The 27,452-nt window shown below is 42.7% G+C and overlaps 1 protein-coding gene across 7 annotated transcripts in view; it reads left to right on the top strand.

Annotated features, from left to right (window-relative positions):
* The window catches only part of BICD1 (BICD cargo adaptor 1), a 529,680-nt gene that overhangs the window by 470,866 nt on the left and 31,362 nt on the right, over positions 1-27,452 (top strand). For 4 of the 7 annotated variants that reach the window (XR_010179730.1, XM_063928867.1, XM_063928868.1 and 1 more), the window contains exon 7: positions 8,103-8,310. Coding sequence is in view for 5 of the 7 variants with exons in the window: in XM_063928867.1 (XP_063784937.1) it covers positions 8,103-8,310 (208 nt within the window). In the remaining 2 variants the exon portion in view is untranslated. Of the gene's footprint in view, positions 1-8,102; positions 8,311-14,760; positions 14,885-18,352; positions 18,720-27,452 lie in introns of those variants that run through there. The other 3 variants (XM_063928866.1, XM_063928865.1, XR_010179729.1) reach the window with 2 other exon arrangements.

The following is a 27,452-nucleotide window of genomic DNA, read 5'->3' on the forward strand; positions in this document are numbered from 1 at the left end:
GTGGGTAACTACTTCCTGGTTTGCAGCTCTTCCTGTTCTCTTCTGCTTACGTGCTGGCTTGCTACTTCCCTGTCTGCAGCTCTTCCTGCTCTCTTCTGCCTTACGTACTGGCTTGCTACTTCCCCGTCTGCAGCTTTTCCTGCACTCTTCTGCCTTACGCGCTGGCTAACTACTCCCCCGTCTGCAGCTCTTCCTGTTCTCTTCTGCCTTGCATGCTGGCTAACTACTCCCCCGTCTGCAGCGCTTCCTGTTCTCTTCTGCCTTGCATGCTGGCTAACTACTCCCCCGTCTGCAACGCTTCCTGTTCTCTTCTGCCTTACGCGCTGGCTAACTACTTCCCCGTCTGCAGCTCTTCCTGTTCTCTTCTGCCTTACACGCTGGCTAACTACTTCCCCGCCTGCCGCTCTTCCTGTTCTCATTTGCCTTACGTGCTTGCTCACTACTTTCCCGTCTACAGTTCTTCCTGTTCTCATCTGCCTTACATGCTGGCTTAGTACTCCCCTGTCTGCAGCGCTTCCTGTTCTCATTTGCCTTACGTGCTGGCTAACTAATTCCACATCAGCAGCGCTTCCTGCTCTCTTCTGCCTTGCATGCTGGTTAACTACTTCCCCTTCTGCAGCTCTTCCTGTCCTCTTCTGCCTTGCATGCTGGCTAACTACTCCTCTGTCTGCAGCTCTTCCTGTTCTCTTCTGCCTTACATGCTGGCTAACTACTCCTCTGTCTGCAGCTCTTTCTGTTCTCTTCTTCTTTATGTTGTGGGTAACTACTTCCTGGTTTGCAGCTCTTCCTGTTCTCTTCTGCTTACGTGCTGGCTTGCTACTTCCCTGTCTGCAGCTCTTCCTGCTCTCTTCTGCCTTACGTACTGGCTTGCTACTTCCCCGTCTGCAGCTTTTCCTGCACTCTTCTGCCTTACGCGCTGGCTAACTACTCCCCCGTCTGCAGTTCTTCCTGTTCTCTTCTGCCTTGCATGCTTGCTCACTACTTTCCCATCTGCAGTTCTTCCTGTTCTCATCTGCCTTACATGTTGGCTCACTACTTCCTCGTCTGCAGCTCTTCCTGTTCTTTTCTGCCTTACGCGCTGGCTAACTACTTCCTCGTCTGCAGCTCTTCCTGTTCTTTTTTGCCTTACGAGCTGGCTAACTGCTTCCTTGTCTGCAGCTCTTCCTGTTCTTTTCTGCCTTACATGCTGGCTAACTACTCCCCTGTCTGCAGCGCTTCCTGTTCTCATTTGCCTTACGTGCTGGCTAACTACTTCCACATCAGAAGCGCTGCCTGCTCTCTTCTGCCTTGCATGCTGGCTAACTACTTCCCCTTCTACAGCTCTTCCTGTTCTCTTCTGCCTTGCATGCTGGCTAACTACTCCTCTGTCTGCAGCGCTTCCTGTTCTCTTCTGCCTTACATGCTGGCTAACTACTCCTCTGTCTGCAGCTCTTTCTGTTCTCTTCTTCTTTATGTTCTGGGTAACTACTTCCTGGTTTGCAGCTCTTCCTGTTCTCTTCTGCCTTACGTGCTGGCTTGCTACTTCCCTGTCTGCCGCTCTTCCTGCTCTCTTCTGCCTTACGCACTGGCTAACTACTCCCCCGTCTGCAGCTCTTCCTGCTCTTTTACTTGCTCATTACATCCCAGTAAAAAATCAATGCACATAAGAGAGCTTTTCATCCTGTATAAATTGCCGGAACATATTGACCGTGCTCCCGGGTTGCTGTGAGATAAATAACTGTCTTGCTGCAGCAGCTGAATTCATACTGTTCACTGTCAGGGATTTTGTAAAAGCTGATAAAAGAAAATGTAAGTGTTTTTATGTTGTTGTTTTATGTCTTCCCTTCCACACTGCTTTATATTCAGCTGTATTTGGGTACAACCGAAATGCACACCTAGGTCTCTGTCTGTCTCTTTGGACTTGGTGGGCGGTAAAAAACTTGGTACTGTCTTATATATAATCACAATTTATTATAAAAGTATAATAAATGTGTGCTTGCATGCATTTAAACACATAAACTATGTACATGAACATTAACAAACGGTTGATATCAGTTCATAGTTAAATAAGGACATGGAATTAAGGTATGGCTGGACACTTAGATGTTGGTGAGATTAAAAATATGTACAATACATGTCTGTCCATGTGTCCTAAATGTGCATTTACAGACTTTTCTTGTACAGAAGTATCGGAGAAGATCTTGTGGTAAATGTCATAGGTTGCCAGAATCCACAAGTGCGGAGCTTCGTACGAGAATGCAGCAGTTCTTGTACGAAGGTTGATTTTGCCTTGTAAAGGATTGCCGCTTTAAAAATATGGGCATTCTCGCACGGGGATCCGGTCTCTAGGTCGACAGTAACTACAGTAGGTCGACACTATCTAGGTCGACCACTATTGGTTGACAGTAACTAGGCCGACAGGGTTTCTAGGTCGACAGGGTCTCTAGGTCGACATGTTCTAGGTTGACAGGTCAAAATGTTGACATGAGTTTTTCACAATTTTTCTCTGACGTCCTAGTGGATGCTGGGACTCCGTCAGGACCATGGGGAATAGCGGCTCCGCAGGAGACAGGGCACAAAATGTAAAAGTTTGACCACTAGGTGGTGTGTACTGGCTCCTCCCCCTATGACCCTCCTCCAAGCCTCAGTTAGGTTTTTGTGCCCGTCCGAGCAGGGTGCAATCTAGGTGGCTCTCCTAAAGAGCTGCTTAGAAAAAGTTTGTTAGGTTTTTTATTTTCAGTGAGTCCTGCTGGCAACAGGCTCACTGCAACGAGGGACTTAGGGGAGAAGAAGTGAACTCACCTGCGTGCAGGATGGATTTGCTTCTTAGGCTACTGGACACTAGCTCCAGAGGGACGATCACAGGTACAGCCTGGATGGGTCACCGGAGCCGCGCCGCCGACCCCCTTGCAGATGCCGAATAGAGAAGAGGTCCAGAAACCGGCGGCAGAAGACGTCTCAGTCTTCATGAGGTAGCGCACAGCACTGCAGCTGTGCGCCATTGCTCTCCGCACACTTCACACCAGCGGTCACTGAGGGTGCAGGGCGCTGGGGGGGGGCGCCCTGGGCAGCAATGTAATATACCTATTCTGGCTAAAATATATCACATATAGCCCCTGGGGCTATATGGATGTATTTAACCCCTGCCAGGTTCCAAAAAAACCGGGAGAAGAAGCCCGCCGAAAAGGGGGCGGGGCCTATTCTCCTCAGCACACAGCGCCATTTTCCTGCCCAGCTCCGCTGCGAGGAAGGCTCCCAGGACTCTCCCCTGCACTGCACTACAGAAACAGGGTAAAAACAGAGAGGGGGGGGCACTTATTGGCGATATTTATAATATTTGAGCTGCTATAAAGGGAACACACTTATTAAGGTTGTCCCTATATATATTTATAGCGCTTGGGTGTGTGCTGGCAAACTCTCCCTCTGTCTCCCCAAAGGGCTAGTGGGGTCCTGTCTTCTATCAGAGCATTCCCTGTGTGTCTGCTGTGTGTCGGTACGTGTGTGTCGACATGTATGAGGACGATGTTGGCGTGGAGGCGGAGCAATTGCCTGTAATGGTGATGTCACCCCCTAGGGAGTCGACACCAGAATGGATGGCTTTGTTTATGGAATTACGGGATAGTGTCAGCACGCTACAAAAGTCGGTTGACGACATGAGACAGCCGGCAAACCAGTTAGTACCTGTCCAGGCGTCTCAGACACCGTCAGGGGCTGTAAAACGCCCTTTACCTCAGTCGGTCGACACAGACCCAGACACTGACACTGAATCCAGTGTCGACGGTGAAGAAACAAACGTATTTTCCAGTAGGGCCACACGTTATATGATCACGGCAATGAAGGAGGCTTTGCATATCTCTGATACTGCAAGTACCACAAAAAGGGGTATTATGTGGGGTGTGAAAAAACTACCGATAGTTTTTCCTGAATCAGAGGAACTGAATGAAGTGTGTGATGAAGCGTGGGTTACCCCAGATAGAAAACTGCTAATTTCAAAGAAGTTATTGGCATTATACCCTTTCCCGCCAGAGGTTAGGGCGCGCTGGGAAACACCTCCTAGGGTGGATAAGGCGCTCACACGCTTATCAAAGCAAGTGGCGTTACCGTCTCCTGATACGGCCGCCCTCAAGGATCCAGCTGATAGGAGGCTGGAGAATACATTAAAAAGTATATACACACATACGGGTGTTATACTGAGACCAGCAATCGCCTCAGCCTGGATGTGCAGTGCTGGCGTGGCTTGGTCGGAGTCACTGTCTGAAAATATTGATACCCTGGATAGGGACAGTATTTTACTGACTATAGAGCAGTTAAAGGATGCATTTCTTTATATGCGAGATGCACAGAGAGATATTTGCACTCTGGCATCAAGAGTAAGTGCGATGTCCATATCTGCCAGAAGAAGTTTATGGACGCGCCAGTGGTCAGGTGATGCGGATTCCAAACGACATATGGAAGTATTGCCGTTTAAGGGGGAGGAATTATTTGGGGTCGGATCTGGTGGCCACGGCAACGGCCGGAAAATCCACCTTTTTACCCCAGGTCACCTCCCAGCAGAAAAAGCCGCAGGCTTTTCAGCCGCAGTCCTTTCGTTCCTATAAGAACAAACGAGCAAAAGAACATTCCTATTTGCCCCGAGGCAAAGGAAAGGGTAAGAGACTGCAACAAGCAGCTCCTTCCCAGGAGCAGAAGCCCTCCCCGGCTTCTACAAAGGCGTCAGCATGACGCTGGGACCTTACAAGCAGACTCAGGGGCGGTGGGGGGTCGCCTCAAGGGTACCTCAGGTTCGTGGTCCAAAACTGTCATTATCAGTTTCAGACGCTGCCGTTTGGATTGTCCACGGCACCCCGGGTCTTTACCAAGGTAATGGCCGAAATGATGATCCTTCTTCGAAGAGAAGGCGTCTTAATTATCCCTTACTTGGACGATCTCCTGATAAGGGCAAGATCCAGAGAACAGCTGGAGGTCGGAGTAGCACTAACCCAAGTAGTGCTCCAACAACACGAGTGGATTCTGAATTTTCCAAAATCCCAACTGATCCCGACGACACGTCTGTTGTTCCTAGGGATGATTCTGGACACTGTTCAGAAAAAGGTATTTCTTCCGGAGGAGAAAGCCAGGGAGTTATCCGATCTAGTCAGGAACCTCCTAAAACCAGGAAAAGTATCTGTGCATCAATGCACAAGAGTCCTGGGGAAAATGGTAGCTTCTTACGAAGCGATTCCATTCGGCAGATTCCATGCACGAACTTTTCAGTGGGATCTGCTGGACAAATGGTCCGGATCGCATCTGCAGATGCATCAGCGGATAAAATTGTCCACAAGGACAAGAGTGTCTCTGCTATGGTGGTTGCAGAGTGCTCATCTGTTAGAGGGCCGCAGATTCGGCATACAGAACTGGGTCCTAGTGACCACGGATGCCAGCCTGAGAGGCTGGGGAGCGGTCACACAGGGAAGAAACTTCCAGGGCGTGTGGTCAAGCCTGGAGACGTCTCTTCACATAAATATACTGGAACTAAGAGCAATCTACAATGCTCTAAGCCTGGCAAAACCTCTGCTTCAGGGTCAGCCGGTGTTGATTCAGTCGGACAACATCACGGCAGTCGCCCACGTAAACAGACAGGGCGGCACAAGAAGCAGGAGGGCAATGGCAGAAGCTGCAAGGATTCTCCGCTGGGCAGAAAATCATGTGTTAGCACTGTCAGCTGTGTTCATCCCGGGAGTGGACAACTGGGAAGCAGACTTCCTCAGCAGACACGATCTGCACCCGGGAGAGTGGGGACTTCATCCAGAAGTCTTCCACATGATTGTGGTCCATTGGGAAAGACCAATGATGGACATGATGGCGTCCCGCCTCAACAAAAAACTGGACAGGTATTGCGCCAGGTCAAGAGACCCTCAGGCAATAGCTGTAGACGCTCTGGTAACACCATGGGTGTACCAGTCAGTGTATGTGTTTCCTCCTCTGCCTCTCATACCAAAAGTACTGAGAATTATACGGCAAAGGGGAGTAAGAACGATACTCGTGGCTCCGGATTGGCCAAGAAGAACTTGGTACCCGGAACTTCAGGAGATGCTCACGGAAGATCCGTGGCCTCTACCTCTAAGACGGGACCTGCTTCAGCAGGGACCGTGTCTATTCCAAGACTTACCGCGGCTGCGTTTGACGGCATGGCGGTTGAACGCCGAATCCTAAGGGAAAAAAGGCATTCCGGAAGAGGTCATCCCTACCCTGGTAAAAGCCAGGAAGGAGGTGACTGCACAACATTATCACCGCATTTGGAGAAAATATGTTGCGTGGTGTGAGGCCAGGAAGGCCCCGACGGAGGAATTTCAACTGGGTCGATTCCTACATTTCCTGCAAACAGGATTGTCTATGGGCCTCAAATTAGGGTCCATTAAGGTTCAAATTTCGGCCCTGTCGATTTTCTTCCAGAAAGAATTGGCTTCAGTTCCTGAAGTCCAGACTTTTGTAAAAGGAGTACTACATATACAGCCCCCGGTTGTGCCCCCAGTGGCACCGTGGGATCTTAATGTAGTTTTGGATTTTCTCAAATCCCATTGGTTTGAGCCACTCAAATCGGTGGATTTGAAATATCTTACATGGAAAGTAACCATGCTACTGGCCCTGGCTTCAGCCAGGAGAGTGTCAGAATTGGCGGCTTTATCGTATAAAAGCCCATATCTGATTTTCCATTCGGACAGGGCAGAACTGCGGACGCGTCCTCACTTTCTGCCTAAGGTGGTTTCAGCGTTTCACCTGAACCAGCCTATTGTGGTGCCTGCGGCTACTAGCGATTTGGAGGATTCCAAGTTGCTGGACGTTGTCAGAGCATTGAAAATATATATTTCAAGGACGGCTGGAGTCAGAAAATCTGACTCGCTGTTTATACTGTATGCACCCAACAAGCTGGGTGCTCCTGCTTCTAAGCAGACGATTGCAGCTACGTGGTCAGGGGAGAACACGTTTGTAAAATTCTACAAATTTGATACCCTGGCTAAGGAGGACCTGGAGTTCTCTCATTCGGTGCTGCAGAGTCATCCGCACTCTCCCGCCCGTTTGGGAGCTTTGGTATAATCCCCATGGTCCTGACGGAGTCCCAGCATCCACTAGGACGTCAGAGAAAATAAGATTTTACTTACCAATAAATCTATTTCTCGTAGTCCGTAGTGGATGCTGGGCGCCCATCCCAAGTGCGGATTGTCTGCAATACTTGTACATAGTTATTGTTACAAAAAAATCGGGTTGTTATTGTTGTGAGCCGTCTGTTCAGAGGCTCCTACGTTTGTCATACTGTTAACTGGGTTCAGATCACAAGTTGTACGGTGTGATTGGTGTGGCTGGTATGAGTCTTACCCGGGATTCAAAATCCTTCCTTATTGTGTACGCTCGTCTGGGCACAGTATCCTAACTGAGGCTTGGAGGAGGGTCATAGGGGGAGGAGCCAGTACACACCACCTAGTGGTCAAACTTTTAAATTTTGTGCCCTGTCTCCTGCGGAGCCGCTATTCCCCATGGTCCTGACGGAGTCCCAGCATCCACTACGGACTACGAGAAATAGATTTATCGGTAAGTAAAATCTTATTTTTTTATTTATTTTTTTAACCTTTTCATACTTTACGATCCACGTGGATTACAATTGGGAACGGTAACCTGTGCCGAGCGCAGCGGTAGCGGAGCAAATCACCTTGCCCAAAGCATGGCGAGTGAAGCGAGCCATGTGAGGGGACACGGTGCACTAATTGGGGTTCCCGGTCACTCTACGAAGAAAACGACACCAAAAAAACATAAAAAAACCACATCAACCTTTTGACCTGTCAACCTAGACCCTGTCGACCTAAAGACCCTGTCGACCTAGTTACTGTCGACCAATAGTGGTCGACCTAGACACTGTGGACCTAGTTACTATCTACCTTTCATACCACACCCCTCGCACGAAGCCCCGCACTTCCGGATTCTGGCACCCTATGACATTTACCCCATTATCTGGAAAGACTACAAGAATAATGGTGGCGCTCCAGATGGTCTGTTTACATTCTGTTTGTATCAAGTTGGGTCTTCTCCAACGTAGCGATACCAATAAAGTGTCACCATTTTTTCTTACTTTCCGTTTTTTGCCTGAGCAGGTGTGACGAGTACGTGACCCAGCTGGACGATATGCAGAGGCAGCTGGCAGCCGCAGAGGATGAGAAGAAGACCTTGAACTCTCTGTTGCGGATGGCGATCCAGCAGAAACTGGCGCTTACGCAGCGGCTAGAGGACTTGGAGTTTGACCATGAGCAGTCCTGGAGCACCAAAGGCAAGATTGGGAAAACCAAAATCGGCAGCCCCAAAGTAAGTGCAGAGCCCTCCGCAAGCACAACACTTCTGTACACTCTGATGCATAGCCAGTATTCCCCACAGGCGGACACGACAGGTGACAGTGCCAGCGGTACTGGGAGGCATGCACCTAGCCATCATGCAGGACCAGAACCAGAGATCAGTACAACTAGCTGAACAGTGTACACCATCTTTTTCTGTCTTCCAGTCTTGGTTTTGTAATCATCATCATCATCATCATCATGTAATGTGTGGTGTATTGTCATTGGGCCATATGTGTGTTTATGTGGTTTATGTACTTTTATTAGGACAGTGTTGATGTCCTTTCCAGAGAATACATTTCCAGCTGTGTAGAGATGTCACTTCCATAGTTGCCCAGGCAGCTGACAATTGTCTTCACATTAGGATTCATTGGGTATTCAATTGTTTGAAAAGTCAGTTGGTTGTCTGTTTTTTTCCTATCTAATAGACACCCAACTGACTTTTCAAACAATTGAATATCCCCGGTTTCATTGTATTCATTGTATTTTAGGCTCTTGTAGACATTATACCTGCAGTTGACCTGATGGGACTTTCCTAATCTACAAAATAAAAGCACTTTTATTAAATTAAAGCATTTTCATTAGTTGTAGACAGATAAATAATATCCTTAGATTTAGGCTTTAATGGAACGTAAGAAACTGAATGCACCTTTGTATAGACAATACTGGAGCGTTCTTCTGTCATACGTATGTATACAGACACGGCTTCAACAGCCGTAAGCATGGAGTCCATGTATCAGTTGACATCCGCAGCAATGAACATACCGGGCCATGTAAAACTGTTTTGATGTTTTAAACATTTCCAAGCTCTTAAATAAAAAATAAAATCTTTAAATTCAATCAGGGGTCTCTTATCAATACGAGTAACAAGAACTTTTTGCAAAAGTACTGACACTGTCTTCCTCTTAGTGGTCAGTAGGTCGCTATTTTGAGGCTCAGTTCGCCCGATGATGAAAGCAGGGCAGAGCAATCTACCATGGTCATAGTTCAACCCAGCCATGAGTACAAGTCCTAATAGTCGGGCAGATGTATTAACCTGGAGAAGGCATAAGGAAGTGATAAACCAGTGATAAGTGCAAGGTGATAAATGGACCAGCCAACCAGCTCCAATATGTAAATTAACAGTTAGGAGCTGATTGGCTGGTGCGTTTATCACCTGGCACTTATCACTGGTTTATCACTTCCACTGTTTCCAATACTGAACTGGAATGCAATGTTTTATATTATTAATCCATCGAACGTTAGAAGTTTATATTGATAACATGTTTAGGGACGAATTCAATTAGTAGCACTAATTTAGCGCTTCGGAAAAAAAGGTTGGTAGCTCTTGGGCTTTAACGCCCGGGGCTATTCAATTACAGCCCTTTTTCCTCGCATGGTACATGACCGGATTTAAAATTTATATATTTGTGGTTTGTCTATTTATTCTTTTGTTTTATTGTTATTTGGATTTTATGCATTTTATTATATCACTAAGCATTTTCTGCTAATTTTTTTGTTTTATTGATACTTAGAACTGGTTTCTGTGCCAGCAATCTTTATGCCACATAAATTGATGGCTTAGCTTTCCCTAAATCATGATATAATTTGGTCCGTTTTGGTGAAATCTCACCAGCAAATGTCTTACGCTGTAATTTCACCACAATACTTTGTTTTAGCCAACTGCATCAAGTGCCAATTAAGTACAGTTGGTTATTTCCAAAACTGATTTGTCTCAGACATTGAAGGCTACGGTTTGCGGGTGCAAATCCAGTGTCATCTATCCCAATGGCCTGGCGTGGCTTTGTACGACTTGTCCTTAGCACTTGGAGGTACTTATCCTTAACACTTAGGGACAGTGGCGTAAGTTCGTCACAGTTGCCCGGAGGCAAGTTCATACCAGTTGCCACCCCCCCACCCCCCTTATATTTAGATAAATATGTGTGTGTGTGTGTGTGTGTGTGTGTGTGTGTGTGTGTGTGTGTGTGTGTGTCAGACACTTTACTGATTGACCTATTTGCTCCAGTAGAGGAAGCATGAGAATTGTAACTATATGAAGTTATGTGTAATTGTCAGAGAAGTAGCTTCATATAGTGAAAAGATAGCAGCAGCCATCAATTAACTTACTTCAGTGGTGTCACAGAATGGGGGTAGAAGAGCCCCCCTTCAGAGCAGGAGCCCGGCGGCAGATGACTCCGTTGCCTCCCAGAGTTCTGCCTCTGCTTAGGGAGGCTAAGGCCCACTCGTCCTTAGCACTGAAAGAGTTTACAACACTGAAGTTACTATATTCCAGTATGTTTGGCACGTCCATTGTACAAAGCACAGTACCATTAAGTGTGGGTCATGCTAACTGACCCAGCAGAAGATTTGGATTATAGCTCTGTACATAGCACACTTGACATTTTAATCACAGGCTCTCATACTATGGTTCATTGGTGACAACATCACAGCAGAACTGTTGACTTGCCTGCCCGTTGATTTCAGAATAAGGAACCAGCAACATACTCAGACACCTGAGGGAATTTGCCTAATGTAAGGTTTCCGAACAGTCTATTTTGGAATCTGCACCTGTCAAACATTCTACATTGATGTGACAAGCCTCAGTAATAGACGTATGACAGAAACATTGCCTTAGACAGCAGAAGCCCAATTATTTAATGAATTCTCCCACAAACAGTTTAACTCCTTGCCCTTTTCTACAACTGGGAAGTAGTTAGTCGACATTAATGCTCTTGAGAGTGGCGACGGGATAATGCCGACACATTTATAGTTTTATTTGAAGCATTTGAACCATTTCAGCATTAGAACTTTAAACATGATGCTTTATGATTATGTTTAAAGTATATTAGCGACACAATTAAAAGGCTTTAAATAACATTACCATGTCGACATTATCCCACTGACATAATGCTGGTGACATTTTCACTATCGACGGCATTACTGTCAACAGTACATATATATCCCCCATAATTACAGGGTATGGAACTCAGGGTTGACATTGAGTAGGTCGAGACAGGAAATAGGTCGATGCGGCCATTAGGTCAACGTGAACAAGGTGGACATGGAAAAAGAGTTTTTAATGTTTTTTTAATGTTGTTTTCTTCGTAAACTGACCGGGAACCCCAATTAGTGCACCGTGTACTCCAATTGTAGTTCACGTGGATCGTAAAGTATGAAAACGTTTTTAAAAAAATGTGAAAAACTCTTGTCGACCTTTTTCCATGTCAACCTTGTTCATGTCGACCTAATGGTCGTGTTGACCTATTTCTGGTGTCAACCTAGTCACTGTTGACCAATAGGCGTCGACCTAAGGTGTGTCGATCTAAGTTCTGTCGACCCAGAGTCCGGATACCAGAATTACATATGCACAAATTAATTTAGAAATTACATTTTGAAATGTTGTAGCTGTCATTAAATAATAATTGTCAGAGTTTACCTTTACCGCTCTATGGATATATAGAATAAATGTGGCAGTAAATGATTATAGTTTATAAATGTCAGTCTACATCTGTACCTACCTATAGCTTAGCTATACATATACCATACCTCCCAACATGACCCTCTCCAGGAGGGACACAATGCTCTGTTCCTGGACTTTTCTCTTAAATTATGATTACCATCACCTGTGCTGAAACACCTTTCTTATCCATTAACCTGTTCAACACAGGTGCCGGCAATCTTAAATTAAGAGAAAAGTCCAGAAGCAGAGCATTGTGTCCCTCCCGGAGAGGGACATGTTGGGAGGTATGATATACTATAATGATCATGTGGTCTGTATGGATTCATTAGTTACAATTTACCAACAGGTGTATAAAATTGATCACTTACAATTTGTAACTGTGCATATTTTGTCTTTTTCTGTAAGGTGCTTTCTGTATGTGTGGTGCTAAGTAAATAGAAATATAGGCCCTCATTCCGAGTTGTTCGCTCGCAAGCGGATTTTAGCAGATTTGCTCACGCTAAGCCGCCGCCTACTGGGAGTGAATCTTAGCATCTTAAAATTGCGAACGATATATTCGCAATATTGCGATTACACACCTCGTAGCAGTTTCTGAGTAGCTTCAGACTTACTCGGCATCTGCGATCAGTTCAGTGCTTGTCGTTCCTGGTTTGACGTCACAATCACACCCAGCGTTCGCCCAGACACTCCTCCGTTTCTCCGGCCACTCCTGCGTTTTTTCCGGAAACGGTAGCGTTTTTTCACACACGCCCATAAAACGGCCTGTTTCCGCCCAGTAACACCCATTTCCTGTCAATCACATTACGATCGCCAGAACGATGAAAAAGCCGTGAGTAAAATTCCTAACTGCATAGCAAATTTACTTGGCGCAGTCGCAGTGCGAACATTGCGCATGCGCATTAAGCGGAAAATCGCTGCGATGCGAAGATTTTTACCGAGCGAACAACTCGGAATGAGGGCCATATACAGGTATTTCCCTTTATGGTTTATATACTGTATCCAGCAGAGCAGAGTGACACCTAGTGGCGTTATGTGTACATGCAATGATTGCGGGAGGGATTTACTAAAGATCAGTTTGTACAATAGCTACATACTGTATAATTTTTTAACAGATATATTTTTTATGGGTTTTACAGGCCATTTTTTTAATCACTGAATCTAATTTAAAAAATATTCTCCTAAAAATCAAATATTCAGGCTAGAAAATGACAAAAAATATGACCAGTTATTTTGCACGATCACTGAAACCACCAATGTCTCTGATATATAGTACCTGGCTCATTCTCTGTAAACTGATATAAATAAAGTTTAGTAATCCATGAAAAATATTTTTTTGTAAAGCAATCTTGGAAATCGCCTAAAATAAATTACTGGTGTCAGGAGACATTTAATAGGTCGTCACCATAGGGTTCGACAGGGTCAAAAGGTCAAAAAGGTCAACAGGGTCAGGTGAAATTGTACCTGTTGACCTAATGACTGTCTACCATGCTGTCGACCTAATCACTATTGACCTTTATAATGTCTATCTTCTGTATCACACTCTGGTTTCAGACAATTAAGATAAATTTTAAATCAGTGAGATTAAATAAACCCGTAAAACACTTATTCATTTATAAGCATGAAAATGAATGGGCATATTCATTTCATTGTTCCTTCCTCAGGTAAGTTTAAAACACCAGTATAATGAATGGGCACATTGAAACAAATAGTAGAAGCTCCATCTATGGTGTTTTGCATTATTAGCCAAACAAGCTTGTTATAGGGAGGGATTCGGGACTCAATTAGCTTCATAGGAGCTTCATGACATGAGAGATGTGCTGTAACCGAAAAAACGCAGTAGAGCCATCCAGGCAGCCATTTTGTTGAAGGCCAATGACCACACAAGCTGGTATACTGATCAGCTTGTGAATGTCCTGACTATTGATAGCAGATGTTCAGGTATAAACTAAGTTGCCACAAAAGTTGTAGTTAGGTGTTACCGGATTTGGTGCACAAAAACATGTAGTCAGGAGTAGGCCAGATAAATACAGAAGCTGGCAGTCAGACATAAGACAGTTTAGCAGACAAGTGGGTTTTCCCTAGCAAGCCTGGTTGGTACAAAAGTGGTTGGTCAGTAGTACACCAAGTTAGTGCATAAGAAGGTAGTGTAATAGGTAATCCAGGAGGATTAGGTCAGGTGCCGGGTAAGAAAACAAAATTCTCAGCGTGTGTGTGTGTGTGTGTGTGTGTGTGTGTGTGTGTGTGTGTGTGTGTGTGTGTGTGTGTGTGTGACCCCAGATGTTAATGTGTGACCTTATTTTATTATTGTAATGTATTAAGTAGTACTGTTTTTTTAGGTCAACAAAATAAATACAGCAACAAGAAAATAAATACTACTGCTACTAGTACTACTAATAATAATAATAACAACAACAACAAGATGTATTCCCAATTTCAGGAAAAATAAATTACTAATGGTATAAATTATTGTTAAGGAGCCCCACACAAGTCTTGACAAGTTGACAACTTTTCTTAAGTTCTCAACACTGACAGTACAGTCCATAATGAAGCTATAATACTAGCTCATTTTATACTGTACATTGCATAAATACATCCTGGTTATTCAATCAATGCATAAGAAATAGACAAATTAATACTAGATACCCTTACAACTAAATGTTACATATTGTACTGTAACAAAACAATAGACAATCTTGGTAGTTATAGGATTATTTTACCTGGGTTAAATGTTACCTGTTGGCTGGAAGGTTTACTGCTCTGAAACTAGATATCTGTTAGAGTGAAATATTAATGCTAGATAACTGAATAACAAAATCCTCTAAGCTTCACACAATACATTTATATATTGAAATTTGGCAAGACGTTTTGTGTGAAGTTTTCACTATGGGGCGTATTGAATCTGCAGACTGAAGCTCTGTAGTTGAAATGATCCTCTACCATCTTATACTATTAACTTCCTCATGATTGTCCTCTTATAAACTGCAGGATGACAACAGTATGGAAACCTTCTCACCAGATGCCTGCTGTAAAATCACAACTACCACATAAAAGCACAATCAATCATCTAGTGAATGCGGACAATGTTACAAAGTCAAAAATTATTGAATGTGTAAGTGTGTGTCTATGTGTATGTGATGAAGTGTAACCTATACCCTTAGTTTTGCACAAAGTAAATATATAGGGGATTTTCTTCTATGCTCATACAATTGTGATGCTACATTATCTCCGATGAAGAAGACAGAAATATATTGGGCAAAAAATATATATATAAAAGAGCAAGCTTATCTGTACCAGGCTTCAGTAATGGATCTACAGTATGTAGATGGACGGCGGTTGCCAATAAAAGGAATCAGATTTAAGGAAATTTTCAGCAACATTTTATGAGGATGACATCTAAATATAACTTATCTAATTTTATCATTCCTAAATATTTCATATTTTATAGATTAATTTATGTTCCTAGCTGCACATTAAAATATTTGCAAAACAAGGTGCAAATAAAATGCCCATGGCGGTGCCACAGTTTTGCAAAAATAACTTCTCTAAACATTTCTAATATAAAGAATATAAGCTCACCGAAAAATAATTTCTTATCTTCCATTGAATCAATATCTAAATGTAAGAATTCTCTACAGGTTTTAAGCGCTTGTCTATACCCAAGCAAGTAAAGGATGTGCCAGAAAAAAAATGTTTTTTTTTTTGTTTTGTTTTTTATCTACGTTTTAACTCTTTATTAGCCAAATATCCACCAGTAGGGGTGCAGGAGGGTCCCAGGCATTCAGCACAGGGCTGCTCTCTTTTTTTTGGGAAGGCATTTTTTTTGTGGTCAAGATTAGCAAAACCGGCTAGGCTGTGTGACATTGTGACGAGGGACTCTGCACTGCTACTAGCAATTTTTTCTGGGGGACCCTATGCTGTTTACTTACACCTGCACCTCACCACTCCATTCTTTTTGGGGTTCATTTATGATTTATTTATTTTTATTTTTTAAGACAAGCATGGTCTGTGCTGGTGGCCACAGAACACAGTGCTGTACATTGAGGGGATCATGACACGAATCAATAACCTACAATGACATGAGATAAAAGTTAAAGATGGTCCTGCCCAGATGTAGTATGGAGAACAACTCATGCATATGGAATAACATTTGGCAGATAAGGCAAAATCTACCAGTAATAAAGCAGCCAGCATTTGTTTACATTTTCTGTTGGTGCATGGATGGAATGAAGAGCGATCTGGAAGGTGAAGAAATGAAAGATGAACAAGTCATTGTAGAGAACTGAAGACCATCACTTGCCGACAACCATGGTTGTCCTTCAGCTTATAGAAACTGAACCGACTCCTAATTCTGGAAAATGCTTTAAAGCATGTGCTGCATGGGCACTCTAGAGGTTATCTGTCTGCACAGAGTAGCTTGTGTTCTGTAGTGTTCCTTGGCATGCATCCCGGGAGCCAGAACACTTATTCACCATGTTTGGCTATAGCTGCTGCCACGATGGAGGCCACGAAGAACAGAGATGGCAACAGCAATGGCAGTAGATTTCTCGGCATCCAAGAGTGGAAACTTAAATGGTATCCACTAAAAAATAACTCTGTTCCTCACGTGATGGCTCCTCACCTTCAGGCAATTTCATATGTTTATAAAGCCTCTGACATTTGACTGCACCACTATTTTGTGGAAATGTGGAACAATTTGGCATATGAATACTTTCAGTTTTAAGTCACCTGTGAGTGTTGCAAAAGGAGCATGTAGAAGAAAGACTGTGAATATGATCTTTGTTCCAGGTCCGATTCTTGGTGTAGTGATCGTTATAAATTCCCTACATAGAACACTTTCCTACTGTCCCTGCAAGTGCAGGAGACTTTTAAATTTCAGGGGTGTCCTTCAGGACTCCTTGCTGTGTAAGCCACCCACCCTCATACTGCCTAATGAAGTGGGTGGAAGCTCAAAAATGTGATTCATAGTCATGCAAAATGCGTTACCAAGTTTCTCCCACTTACTAGTAGGACCTACACTCACTACACAGGACCTGGGGGCGCATTGCAGCATCGTGCTGGGAAATCGGGGCAGGTGGGAGTTGGGCAGTATACTTGCAGTTTGCATTATCTACTCATAAATAAGTTTGGATGTGCAGCTCATTGCACAGAACATCAGCGTTTAATGAACTGCCCCATTCTATAATGGATTTGTTCTGTTGACTTGTGATACAGTTTTTCAGCAATTCCTTGTCAATGCACTGAAATATAACTGTATAGTTCTGTATTTGGTATATTGCAATACTCTGCTATCACGAAACACAGGCCCTCTGTGAGTTCTATGGTAATTTAAGTTATTATTAGTTTTCATTTAATTTAAAATACATCTCTCGCCTTCACTCAGAGGAGGCAGACATTTTGTAAACTGAATGAAGTCACATGACTACAGCCCAACGGGGACCAGTGACATTACGGCACTTTATGGTTCCACAAATCTCAAGGCTGCTTTGCTATGTTTATTAGCTTAACTCACAAAATGGCTGCCTCCACTTTATGCAGGTAGCCAGTGCGCTAGTGCATATTTTTGTTTAAATAGTATTAATAGACTGTATGATTACATAGAATCCAACACCTTACAATTGCTACTTGTTTATGATGCCATTTTTCTTTTTATGTATTACCTTGCATGCATGTAGTTTGTTATAGCTGATGATGTTAACTCCAGTAAAGTTAGTTTATTTTAAAGTATGCCTGTATATCCATTAGTCCATTTTCAATGGGGAGTAAACAGATTTAGATACTTGGGTATACTATGCCGATGAGATTTGTCAATGAGATTTATCTGTCAGATTCAGACTAAAAGAACATTCAGCCTAAGATACATATTGCCTTATATAATAGAGCTACTGATAACATTCGTAAATACAGGTGTAAAGGTTCCCATATCTTGAGAGAAATTTAATTATTTATATTTTCCATGAGCTGATTACTTGACCTCATGTCGTATGTTCATGTTGTGTCTAAAAGATTCTGACCGCTTTGTCCATTAATAGGATTCATGACAGGAAGTATGCTGTGTGGCAGAAAATATCTTCCCCCATGATTACAGCAGCATTATCTAAAATATTTTCCCTTACTAAAGGCATCTGAAGCTTTCCATCTTTGCAGATCTTATTAGTAGCTATAATATATAAGCCAACTTGTATTTTCCGTCTAGTGGCCATTAAAGCTAAAATAATGGGCAGAAACCTTACACTATAAAATTTGATTTTCTAATAATTCCCGTTGAAGTTTTACTAGAGGTATAGCAAATGAGAATATCAGATCCACCACTTACAGATGTTGAATTAACAGAGAGAATCTGATTCTCCTTTGAAGGGAACCAGATAGGAATCTGTTGGCACTTAGTGTAGTCCATGGGTTTTCCGAGATTAAGGAGCAAATTACTCCACTTAACGCCAGAGCAGCCAAAGGATGAAGGTGCAATGGCAAGCACCTCTGATTTCCAGCAACCCCTCGAGTGCAGGCGTCAGGTAGCTGCAGCTAATCTTTGAGCGCGACCGTTCACCAACACCAGGTAACACATTTGCTGTCTTTGCAGCAGTTCCCAGCTCCAGCAAGAAACCCGCTTCACACGTATAGCACCAAGTTACCATTCCAAGCAACGCAGGACAGGCCACTACTCAGGTTCCCAGCAGCAACATCATCATCCGCCAACTCCAGCCCAGAGAAGCCATCTTCACACCTCTACCACCAGCTGTCAGCTTCGAGGAGCACAGGACAGCTTAATACACAGTGCTACTCCCCGCTGCAGGCTTCCAGACAAAGTTTTACATACAGTCCGGAATCTTCTAGCTCCCGACTGCAGAAAAACATCTTCAGTTTTGCAGCTTCATCATCATCACCACCACCCAGTACCAGAGAGGCTCACTCTTTAACTTCCACAGCTCTATGTTCCAGACAAAAAGGTAATCGCTACCCGCTTGCCGCATGTTCCCCCAGATACATGCAGCAGCGGCAGACTAACTATCCATTATTTGAATCAAGGCTTCAGGAGGCAAGGGTTTTCTCTCCGAGACCGCTAACCAGCTCCCTCTATACAGATCGCCCAGACCTCAGTGAATCATTGTTTAGACCAGAATCAAATCATTGAATTAAAACATGTTACTCTATGTTAAACCTATTTGTGCCACCATTTCCAGTCTTCAGATTTAAGGGCAGTTTGCCAATTGTAAGTTTGTGGATGTTCTGTGCAATTGACCTGCATATAACATGTCAGACACTGGGAGCAAGTTTAGAGAGGTTTGAAGGGTGACAGGAGTTTTTGGAGAGTATTGGAGGGTACGAGGGTTTTAGGCAGGTGTACTTTTAACCCGTCAGTTCCCTGTCATGCAATGAATATGCACGGGTGTTAAAGCACAATATAAATTCTATAGTTTTGGTTTTGTTGGTTTTCCCAAGTGGCCTTGACAACGGTGGCTTACTAACCACTAACAACACCAAGAGTTTTCATGGGTATTACAGTATTGGAGTATATCTCATCTATATTATTTATATAGTATAGAGTCTATATAGGAAAAAAAGTATGTTTTGTGTAAATGATGCAGATGTAGTAATGATAAGAAGCATCGGACAATGCGCACTCTACAAACGTGGATTTTGACTGGAGAAAAGAACTTTGTAGTCTGGGAATTTTACTGTCTTCATCTTTAATCTTTAACACTGCTTCATGTTTATATTTTGATGCTAAAGTTGAGTGAAAGAGGTTTATTGAATTATTATTTTTAGTTCTAAGACTTCTGTAAGGTGCTAAGAAGAATAACTCCTTACAGATCTAAAATCATACTTTAATATCATACTACAGTGTAAAATCCCCACTATCCAGCTAGAAGAGCCGTAGTTGGGATATTCAGCATTTGTGAAATATACAACCCTGGTTCCTGATTAATGATCAGTCCCCTTAAAATTCAAGTTCCACAACACCTTATAGTTTTCTTATATTGCACCTGAGTTTCAGATTGGTGTAGCAGATTACAGGTTGAGTATCCCATATCCATATATTCCGAAATACGGAATATTCCGAAATACGGACTTTTTTGAGTGAGAGTGAGATAGTGAAATCTTTGTTTTTTGATGTCTCAATGTACACAAACTTTGTTTAATACACAAAGTTATTAAAAATATTGTATTAAATGACCTTCAGGCTGTGTGTATAAGGTGTATATGAAACATAGATGAATTGTGTGAATGTAGACACACTTTGTTTAATGCACAAAGTTATAAAAAATATTGGCTAAAATGACCTTCAGGCTGTGTGTATAAGGTGTATATGTAACATAAATGCATTCTGTGCTTAGATTTAGGTCCCATCACCATGATATCTCACTATGGTATGCAATTATTCCAAAATACGGAAAAATCCCATATCCAAAGTACCTCTGGTCCCAAGCATTTTGGATAAGGGAGACTCAACCTGTATCAAGTTTACAATGATGAAATGCCAGCACCAGGAAAATAACATTATGCCACAGAATATGTAATAGAATAAAATGATGTTAATTAGCGTTCATTTTAGATATAGCATCAACACCTGAATTAACATAAGAATCCCTGTTCCAGAATTTGTGACATTTTCAAGAGAATCCTCTCATTCAGAAGACTTTCTACACTCACCTGAGAGATTCCAATTCATTCTTTATTTTTGAGTCCTTAATTATTATTCTCAAACCTCATACTTTCAATTCTTCAGTTGTGTAATAGACATCTGTAATATACGAGCTTCAAACAATAGATGGCAGTAATACTTTATCTAAGTATTAAAGATGTAAGCTATATGTGCCATTAAACCTACATCTTAAGATGGGCATACAATATATAATTATCTGGCAGATCATGTGCCAGATCTGGCTGGTTGGAATGAAAATCTGGTAATGGATGCCAGCAAATGGCATTAGACTATATGCTTCCAAACACTGGAAAATGGACAAAACCTTTAATTCAGACAAACTGGTTAAAAGGATCGATTGTCATTTGCTCTCATCCATTACCAGATTTTCATTCCAACCAGCCAGATCTGGCAGATGATCTGCCTTATAATTGTATAGTGCATGCACAACTTAAGGCATACATTATATTGATAAGATTTTGCTTATTTTTTTCTTAACAAAGAACAATAATAGTATATTTTAATCTATTTAATATAAATTTGATATTCTAATGTAAAATAGCATACACCATCGTTTAACAATGTAAAACAATTCACTTATCTCTGTATCTCAGCACCAAAATACAACGTTCTCCTACCTCTTCCAGCAACGGATTTGCAGATGTATCAAACCTTGGGGAGTGATAGAAAGATTTGATAAATATCACCCTTGATTTTGGAACAACCCCATGGAGCATCCATAAACTGCAAGTGTACTGAAAGCTGGACCACTTGGTTCTGCTAATGCATGGTAGGGTGATGTTGCAGTAGGCCTTAACTTCTGTGTAGGAGTTTCTTTCTAATGACCAGTTCATAGTTGACTATGACTGTTATTTTCAACACCAGTACTTGGTGGATTAATTTGAATGTATTTTTTCTACCTCTAGATAAACCTAACTTAAGGCTGAGTGGGGGCTGCAACCCTTACTGTTTTGGAGCCTCTTCTACATTATGCGTGAGACCTAGTCTACTACATATTTTTTTACTGCTGTTCACAACATAATTTATATTTCATTTACCTAGTATTATACAACCATCCTTCTCTCTTTGTAAGCCCATTGACTCTATCCTTCTAATGTTTGTAGTTTGACTCTTAATCTGCACACATGTAATTTATCATCTGATGCAACTGGGCAGTCTACTTGATTGTGAATGTTAAGCATCTGCCTAGGTTTACTAGTGGATACATTTGGTTTAGCTGTCAAGTATCTCAGGATACAACTGCAAGGTCGGTTGCAAAAAAACAATGATTTCTATCCCCCAACCCCATCCTTGACCATACAGAAATTCATCTGAAATCTCACCTGTGTGCATCCACAAGGCGTTAAACCCACAAATAAATGTTTCATGTTTGTACAGTGAAAGAATGTTTTTCATTTTGTGAAACTACGGACATCAACTGCTGATCTGTGACTGTTAGAAAAGACCGTATTTTTTGTATGGTGAATTCTTTCTACAACTTAGTATTTGATGTGTATGTGCCACCGTTTATTTACCATTAAAAAAATATAAATCTCACAATGGGGGTAATTCCAAGTTGATCGCAGCAGGAATTTAGTTAGCAATTGGGCAAAACCATGTGCACTGCAGGGGAGGCAGATTTAACATGTGCAGAGAGAGTTAGATTTGGGTGGGGTGTGTTCAATCTGCAATCTAATTTGCAGTGTAAAAATAAAACAGCCAGTATTTACCCTGCACAGAAATAAAATAACCCACCCAAATCTAACTCTCTTTGCACATGTTACATCTGCCTCCCCTGCAGTGCACATGGTTTTGCCCAATTGCTAACTAAATTCCTGCTGCGATCAACTTGGAATTACCCCCAATGTGTACACATGTGGCACTGATGGTTTCTTCCATAGATGGTTTGGTTCTGGCAATGAAGATGTCCTCTCCTCCTGTTGATGTCTTGATGATCTTGTATGGTGTAAATACTGGTTTTATGTTGTGCCAAGTGTTTAAAATGGCTGGAGGGGGGATCCTGTAGATGATGCCATTATTGCATGTACACATATCCAAAACTTTGCCTCCAAGATGCCATTGGCCTTTTCTCTTTTACAACATCCTAATTACATCTCTTGCCATGTGTCTGTAAATGGATTTCCTTTGTTTGCAGCATATAAGACACTTGCAGGAACTGCTTGCAACTTTTTGAATCTGCTTGAACCTAATGCAATATTTTCCAGCAGACATTGAAGAGGGTTGATGTATTATAAAAAATATATACGCCAATGTACATGTAGTTATTTGGGGTGTTTTCGGTTTTGAGCGCTATGAGGGGGAATTTCATTAACCTCGATAATTTTTCGAATGATAAAAACAGGACTTTACCGTGCTTTTTCATACTTTATCACAATTTTTTTTAGGGGGGGCAATCCAATTAGAGTCAGTTTTTAGTACCCGGAAAATAACCTGTTTTCGGGCGAAAACACATAGAATCCGTGATAATTTGTGATAAATTCAGGACCTATGTCCTGAAAAAAATTCCCAATAAGTTCCAGCATTGGACTGACATTGAGGCTAATTATATAGCCCCAGGGGATTAATTAGCCCACTGGCAACTGAATATCCCCATATGAATGCTAGCACTTTTTGCCTAGGAAAGGCGTAAGCATCTGTGTCATATCACCTTAAAACCGTATCACATGCCAGTTAAACTATAGAACTGGCTGGAAAAGTTTTAGGGGAAGATATACTAGCCTTGGGGAGTGATAAAGTATCAGACAATCAGCTCCTAGCTGCCATGTTACAGGCATTGTTTGAAAAATGTCATTTATCTATCTCCACTTTATCATTTTCCAAGGCTTAGTACATCTGCCCCACATGTGCATGTGTGACACCACCCTTGTATGTCATAGCAACAAAATGGATGCTCAGATCAATCACCTTCAATGTAAAATATATTTTTATGTTAGTCATGTATACTTTCATTCAGACACTTATTGTGGTGAGAGGAATACAGGTCTGCAGATCAATCTAAAGGCTTCACAAAATATATAATTTGTTTTATATAACGTGCAACTTTTTTGTATGTTTTTCTGTTCCCACAAGAGTGATTTCGAAATTCAAGACTTGACTACAAATTCGGAAGTCAGAAGATCATTGATTTATTTTTTTGAAAGATGGTTTCATGGTTTAATTAGTTCCGGGATCTAAATATAGAATCGAGATGTACTGACTGTTTTACTTCCTCAAAATACAAGTGTGATATGAATCCATAAAATGTACAGATATTAAAAGTATTCTATAAGAATGAAAGTGGAATTCTGCAGATCTTTAAGTGTCTTATCTTCAAAAGAGAGGAAAAGAAAGAAATAAAAAGTACAATTCATATAAAATTATAATCTATATTCTTGCTTGTTTTTTAGTTCTTTTAAAACATCTTAGAGAAAAAAAATTAACTTTTTTTTTTTTTTAAAGTCAAAAACTTGTACTGCACATGTCAGATAATCTCTATTTAATAGGAGTTATTTTTCTCTTGGAACTTATCTACCCTTATCTCCATCTAACCAATACCGAATGCTTAGATATCAATTCTATTCATCAAACAGCCCCAGAGTTAAAAACATGTGACGCATTTCTTTATGTTTATGAGCGAATGTGTTCTATAATATTGCAAGTAGAAAAGCCCAGACAGTAGCAAAATTATTCACAAAAACAAACGTTTTCTGGAAAAGAAGGTGCATAAATATAAGTGTATAAACTATGAAATATCAGGAGCAAAAAAGTACACATTTTAATTAACTGTTGTGAGCCAATCAAAATCAGTTAATATGTTGAAAACTGAAACAAAAATGAACCACTATATATACAGTGTTATCAGTTGTTTAAGGTATATCCATGTTGTACGGTATTCTAATTCTTCAATATGTCTCAATTTATGTCTTTGATATCATGGGTTATCTAACATCAGTGAACTCTACGTACTAGCCTAGAACTTCTGGATTGTGGTGTTTTTTGGTGCAACGTGGCGCAAATGTAGGATTCTAGTGTGATGAAGAGATGGAGAATTTTGATGAAAAAAACAAGGGAGTGAGCAGTGTACAAAATAAATCTCATTACCATACATGTGCGCCCTGCAGACGGTTGCACAAAGTTACCAAGTAAATATGGAAGTAAGAGCAGGGCCGTCGTAACATAATTGTAGGCCGTGGGCAAAGCAATGCAATGGGGCCTCTACCTACCCTTTCAAGGGAACCAATTAAAAAAATCATAACATGCCCCTCCTGCAGTACTGTGCCAACTCTCCACATGCTTCTATAAACTGAATGGCTATCAGCACTCTGATTGATGGATAGCTCCAGCCATCCACCAATCAGGATGCTGGCAGCCATTCTTTATCTGGCTACATGCTGGGAGGCAGGTCGAGAATGCTGCCTCACCGCTATGATTGTGTGACTGTTAGGGTCTCCTGCCCTGTGCTGCCACGTCGTCATGGCAACCGGGAGACAAGTGCTAGTGGAGTAACCTGAGCGCAGCTGATACTCCGGTTCGGGTCTTTTGCTGTGCAGTGGTTATAGGCTCTGTGCACGGCAGGGGATCCGGTGCTGGTTTTTGTGCTCACAGTCTGTGAGGTCTGAGTGGGGCGTGGACAGCACCTGCTTTATAAGGCCTCTTTTCAGGGTAAGCAGATGCTGCTGAATCTTTGTTGGTTAGTCAGTTCTTGAAAGTTAGCCAGTACTGTGTAGCTTTGTATTTGTTTGTTGCTTACTGCAAATAGGCCTGGGGATTTGGTATTACACTCTGCCAATCCAGACCTAGCAGTAAGACTGGAGTCAGTCGTTTAGCTTGCTGGGGTTCTGTTACTACTCTGTGAACTTAGCAAGTTTGCGGCTGTATTCTAAGACTTGCCTGTCTAATCCTGTCTCACTGTGCTAGGTGTCAGGGGTCAGTTTAGTGGCAGTAAGCTAAAACCTGTGCACTGCAAGTGAGAAATAGGATTGTGGAGACTCTCCTTGTGTCTATCATTCCATCTCTGACCAAGGAGTTTACTGCCACACCCGTTGGTAACCCTTTAGGGTTTTGCTGTTGCCCTTAGCAACAGCATTTCGGGTTCTCTACGTATTAAAACACAACATCTTGCTTTTTCCATCTGTGCAGTTCTAATACAAGGGAGATACCCAGTTCCTTAGCCTCTGGGCTTCTCTGTTCACTTTGTGTGTATTTTGTTACCCTATTACCTTCTGTGTACGTTGTGTCATATTCCCCAGTTTGTCTGTGAGTCCATTTGTTTTGCATAACAGTTCAGACACCAGTGCATTCCTGCAGACACTGGAGTGCATAACAGTTCTGACACCAGTACTTTCCTGCAGGCACTGGTGTGCATAACATATTCAGCAGCCTAATACTCCTGTTGAAATTTTGTGGGAATATGGAGCATACCCCTCAAAATACGTTGCAACAGGTGGTCGATCAGGTGCAGGTCCTGACTCGACAATTTAATGATTTGTCCATTAAAATGCACACCTCCCAGGCTGCTGGCGGAGCTCCCGCAGCAGCAGCACCTGCAGGGGTTAAGGAGCCGAAAGTAAATCTCCCGGATCGTTTTTCTGGAGATCGCTCGCAGTTCTTTTGTTTCAAGGAGAGCTGCAAGCTATACTTCCGGCTTAGGCCTCAGTCTTCCGGGTCGGAGATTCAGCGGGTGGGCATAGTGATTTCCTTGCTACAAGGAGACCCACAGGTCTGGGCATATGGGTTGCAGCCTGACTGTCCGTCGCTTAAAAGTGTTGATGCTTTTTTACGGCACTGGGCATGTTGTATGATGACCCTGACAAGACGGCCTCAGCCGAGGCTCAGATTTCGATCCTTAAGCAAGGGCGAAGGCCAGTTGAGGTTTACTGTACGGAGTTTCGGAGGTTGGCCCATGATACCCAGTGGAATGACCCAGCCCTGAGACACCAGTACCGAAGAGGTCTTTCTAACCAGATAAAGGACCAACTGGTACAATATCCCTTGCCTGATAGCTTGGATCAGCTCATGCAGTTATCCATCCGGGTGGATAGACGGCTGAGAGAGCGTAGGCTTGAAAGGGAGACTGAGATTTCCTTCCTTCCCAAGGGAACCTCAGACTCTGAGGAATTTTCTGAGGAGCCTATGCAGATTGGGGCTACCCGCCTCTCCTCGCGTGAGAAGACGCGGAGGAGACAGCAGGGGTTGTGTTTGTACTGTGGGAATAAAGGTCATGTGGTAGTATCATGCCCAGAAAAGCCGGAAAACTTCAGGGCCTGAGGGTGATGGGAAATATCCTGTCAGGCCAGAAGTCAGAATTTCCCAAGACTTTTATCATTCCGGTGACCTTGAAGATCCTCGGTCAAACTGTCAAGACTGAGGCCTTTGTGGACAGTGGGGCCGACGGGGTTTTTATGAACCGCCAATTCGCCCTGAAACACTCTGTTCCCTTAGTACCCTTGGCATCGGAAATTGAGATTTGTGGGTTAAACGGGGAACCATTATCCCAAGGTAAAATTACCTCTTGCACTAGCCAGATTTCTTTGTTTATTGGAGCCACACACTCTGAAAAATTGTCCTTTTATGTGACTGTCTGTACTTTTGCCCCATTGGTGTTGGGGTTACCATGGTTAAGGGCCCACAATCCTCAATTTGACTGGGTCTCTGGGGAGATTCTTAGTTGGGGTACTGATTGTTTCAGGAGTTGCTTGAGCCTTCCAGTCAGGCTCTCGCAGCTAAGTTTGCCAGGATTGCCAGGGTGTTATGCAGATTTTGCGGACGTGTTCTCCAAAAAAGTTGCAGAGGTACTACCTCCCCATCGCCCCTATGACTGTGCCATTGATTTGTTGCCAAATGCTAAGCTTCCCAAGAGCAGGTTGTACTCCCTGTCACGTCCTGAGACTCAGGCTATGGCAGAGTACATTCAGGAGAACTTGGCTAAGGGATTTATCAGACCTTCACAGTCTCCAGTTGGGTCGGGGTTCTTCTTCGTGGGTAAAAAGGACGGTTCGTTGCGACCCTGCATCGACTTCAGGGAATTGAACCGTAT

The sequence above is a fragment of the Pseudophryne corroboree genome, chromosome 6 (assembly GCF_028390025.1).
Source record: "Pseudophryne corroboree isolate aPseCor3 chromosome 6, aPseCor3.hap2, whole genome shotgun sequence".
In the NCBI taxonomy this organism is placed as follows: domain Eukaryota; kingdom Metazoa; phylum Chordata; class Amphibia; order Anura; family Myobatrachidae; genus Pseudophryne; species Pseudophryne corroboree.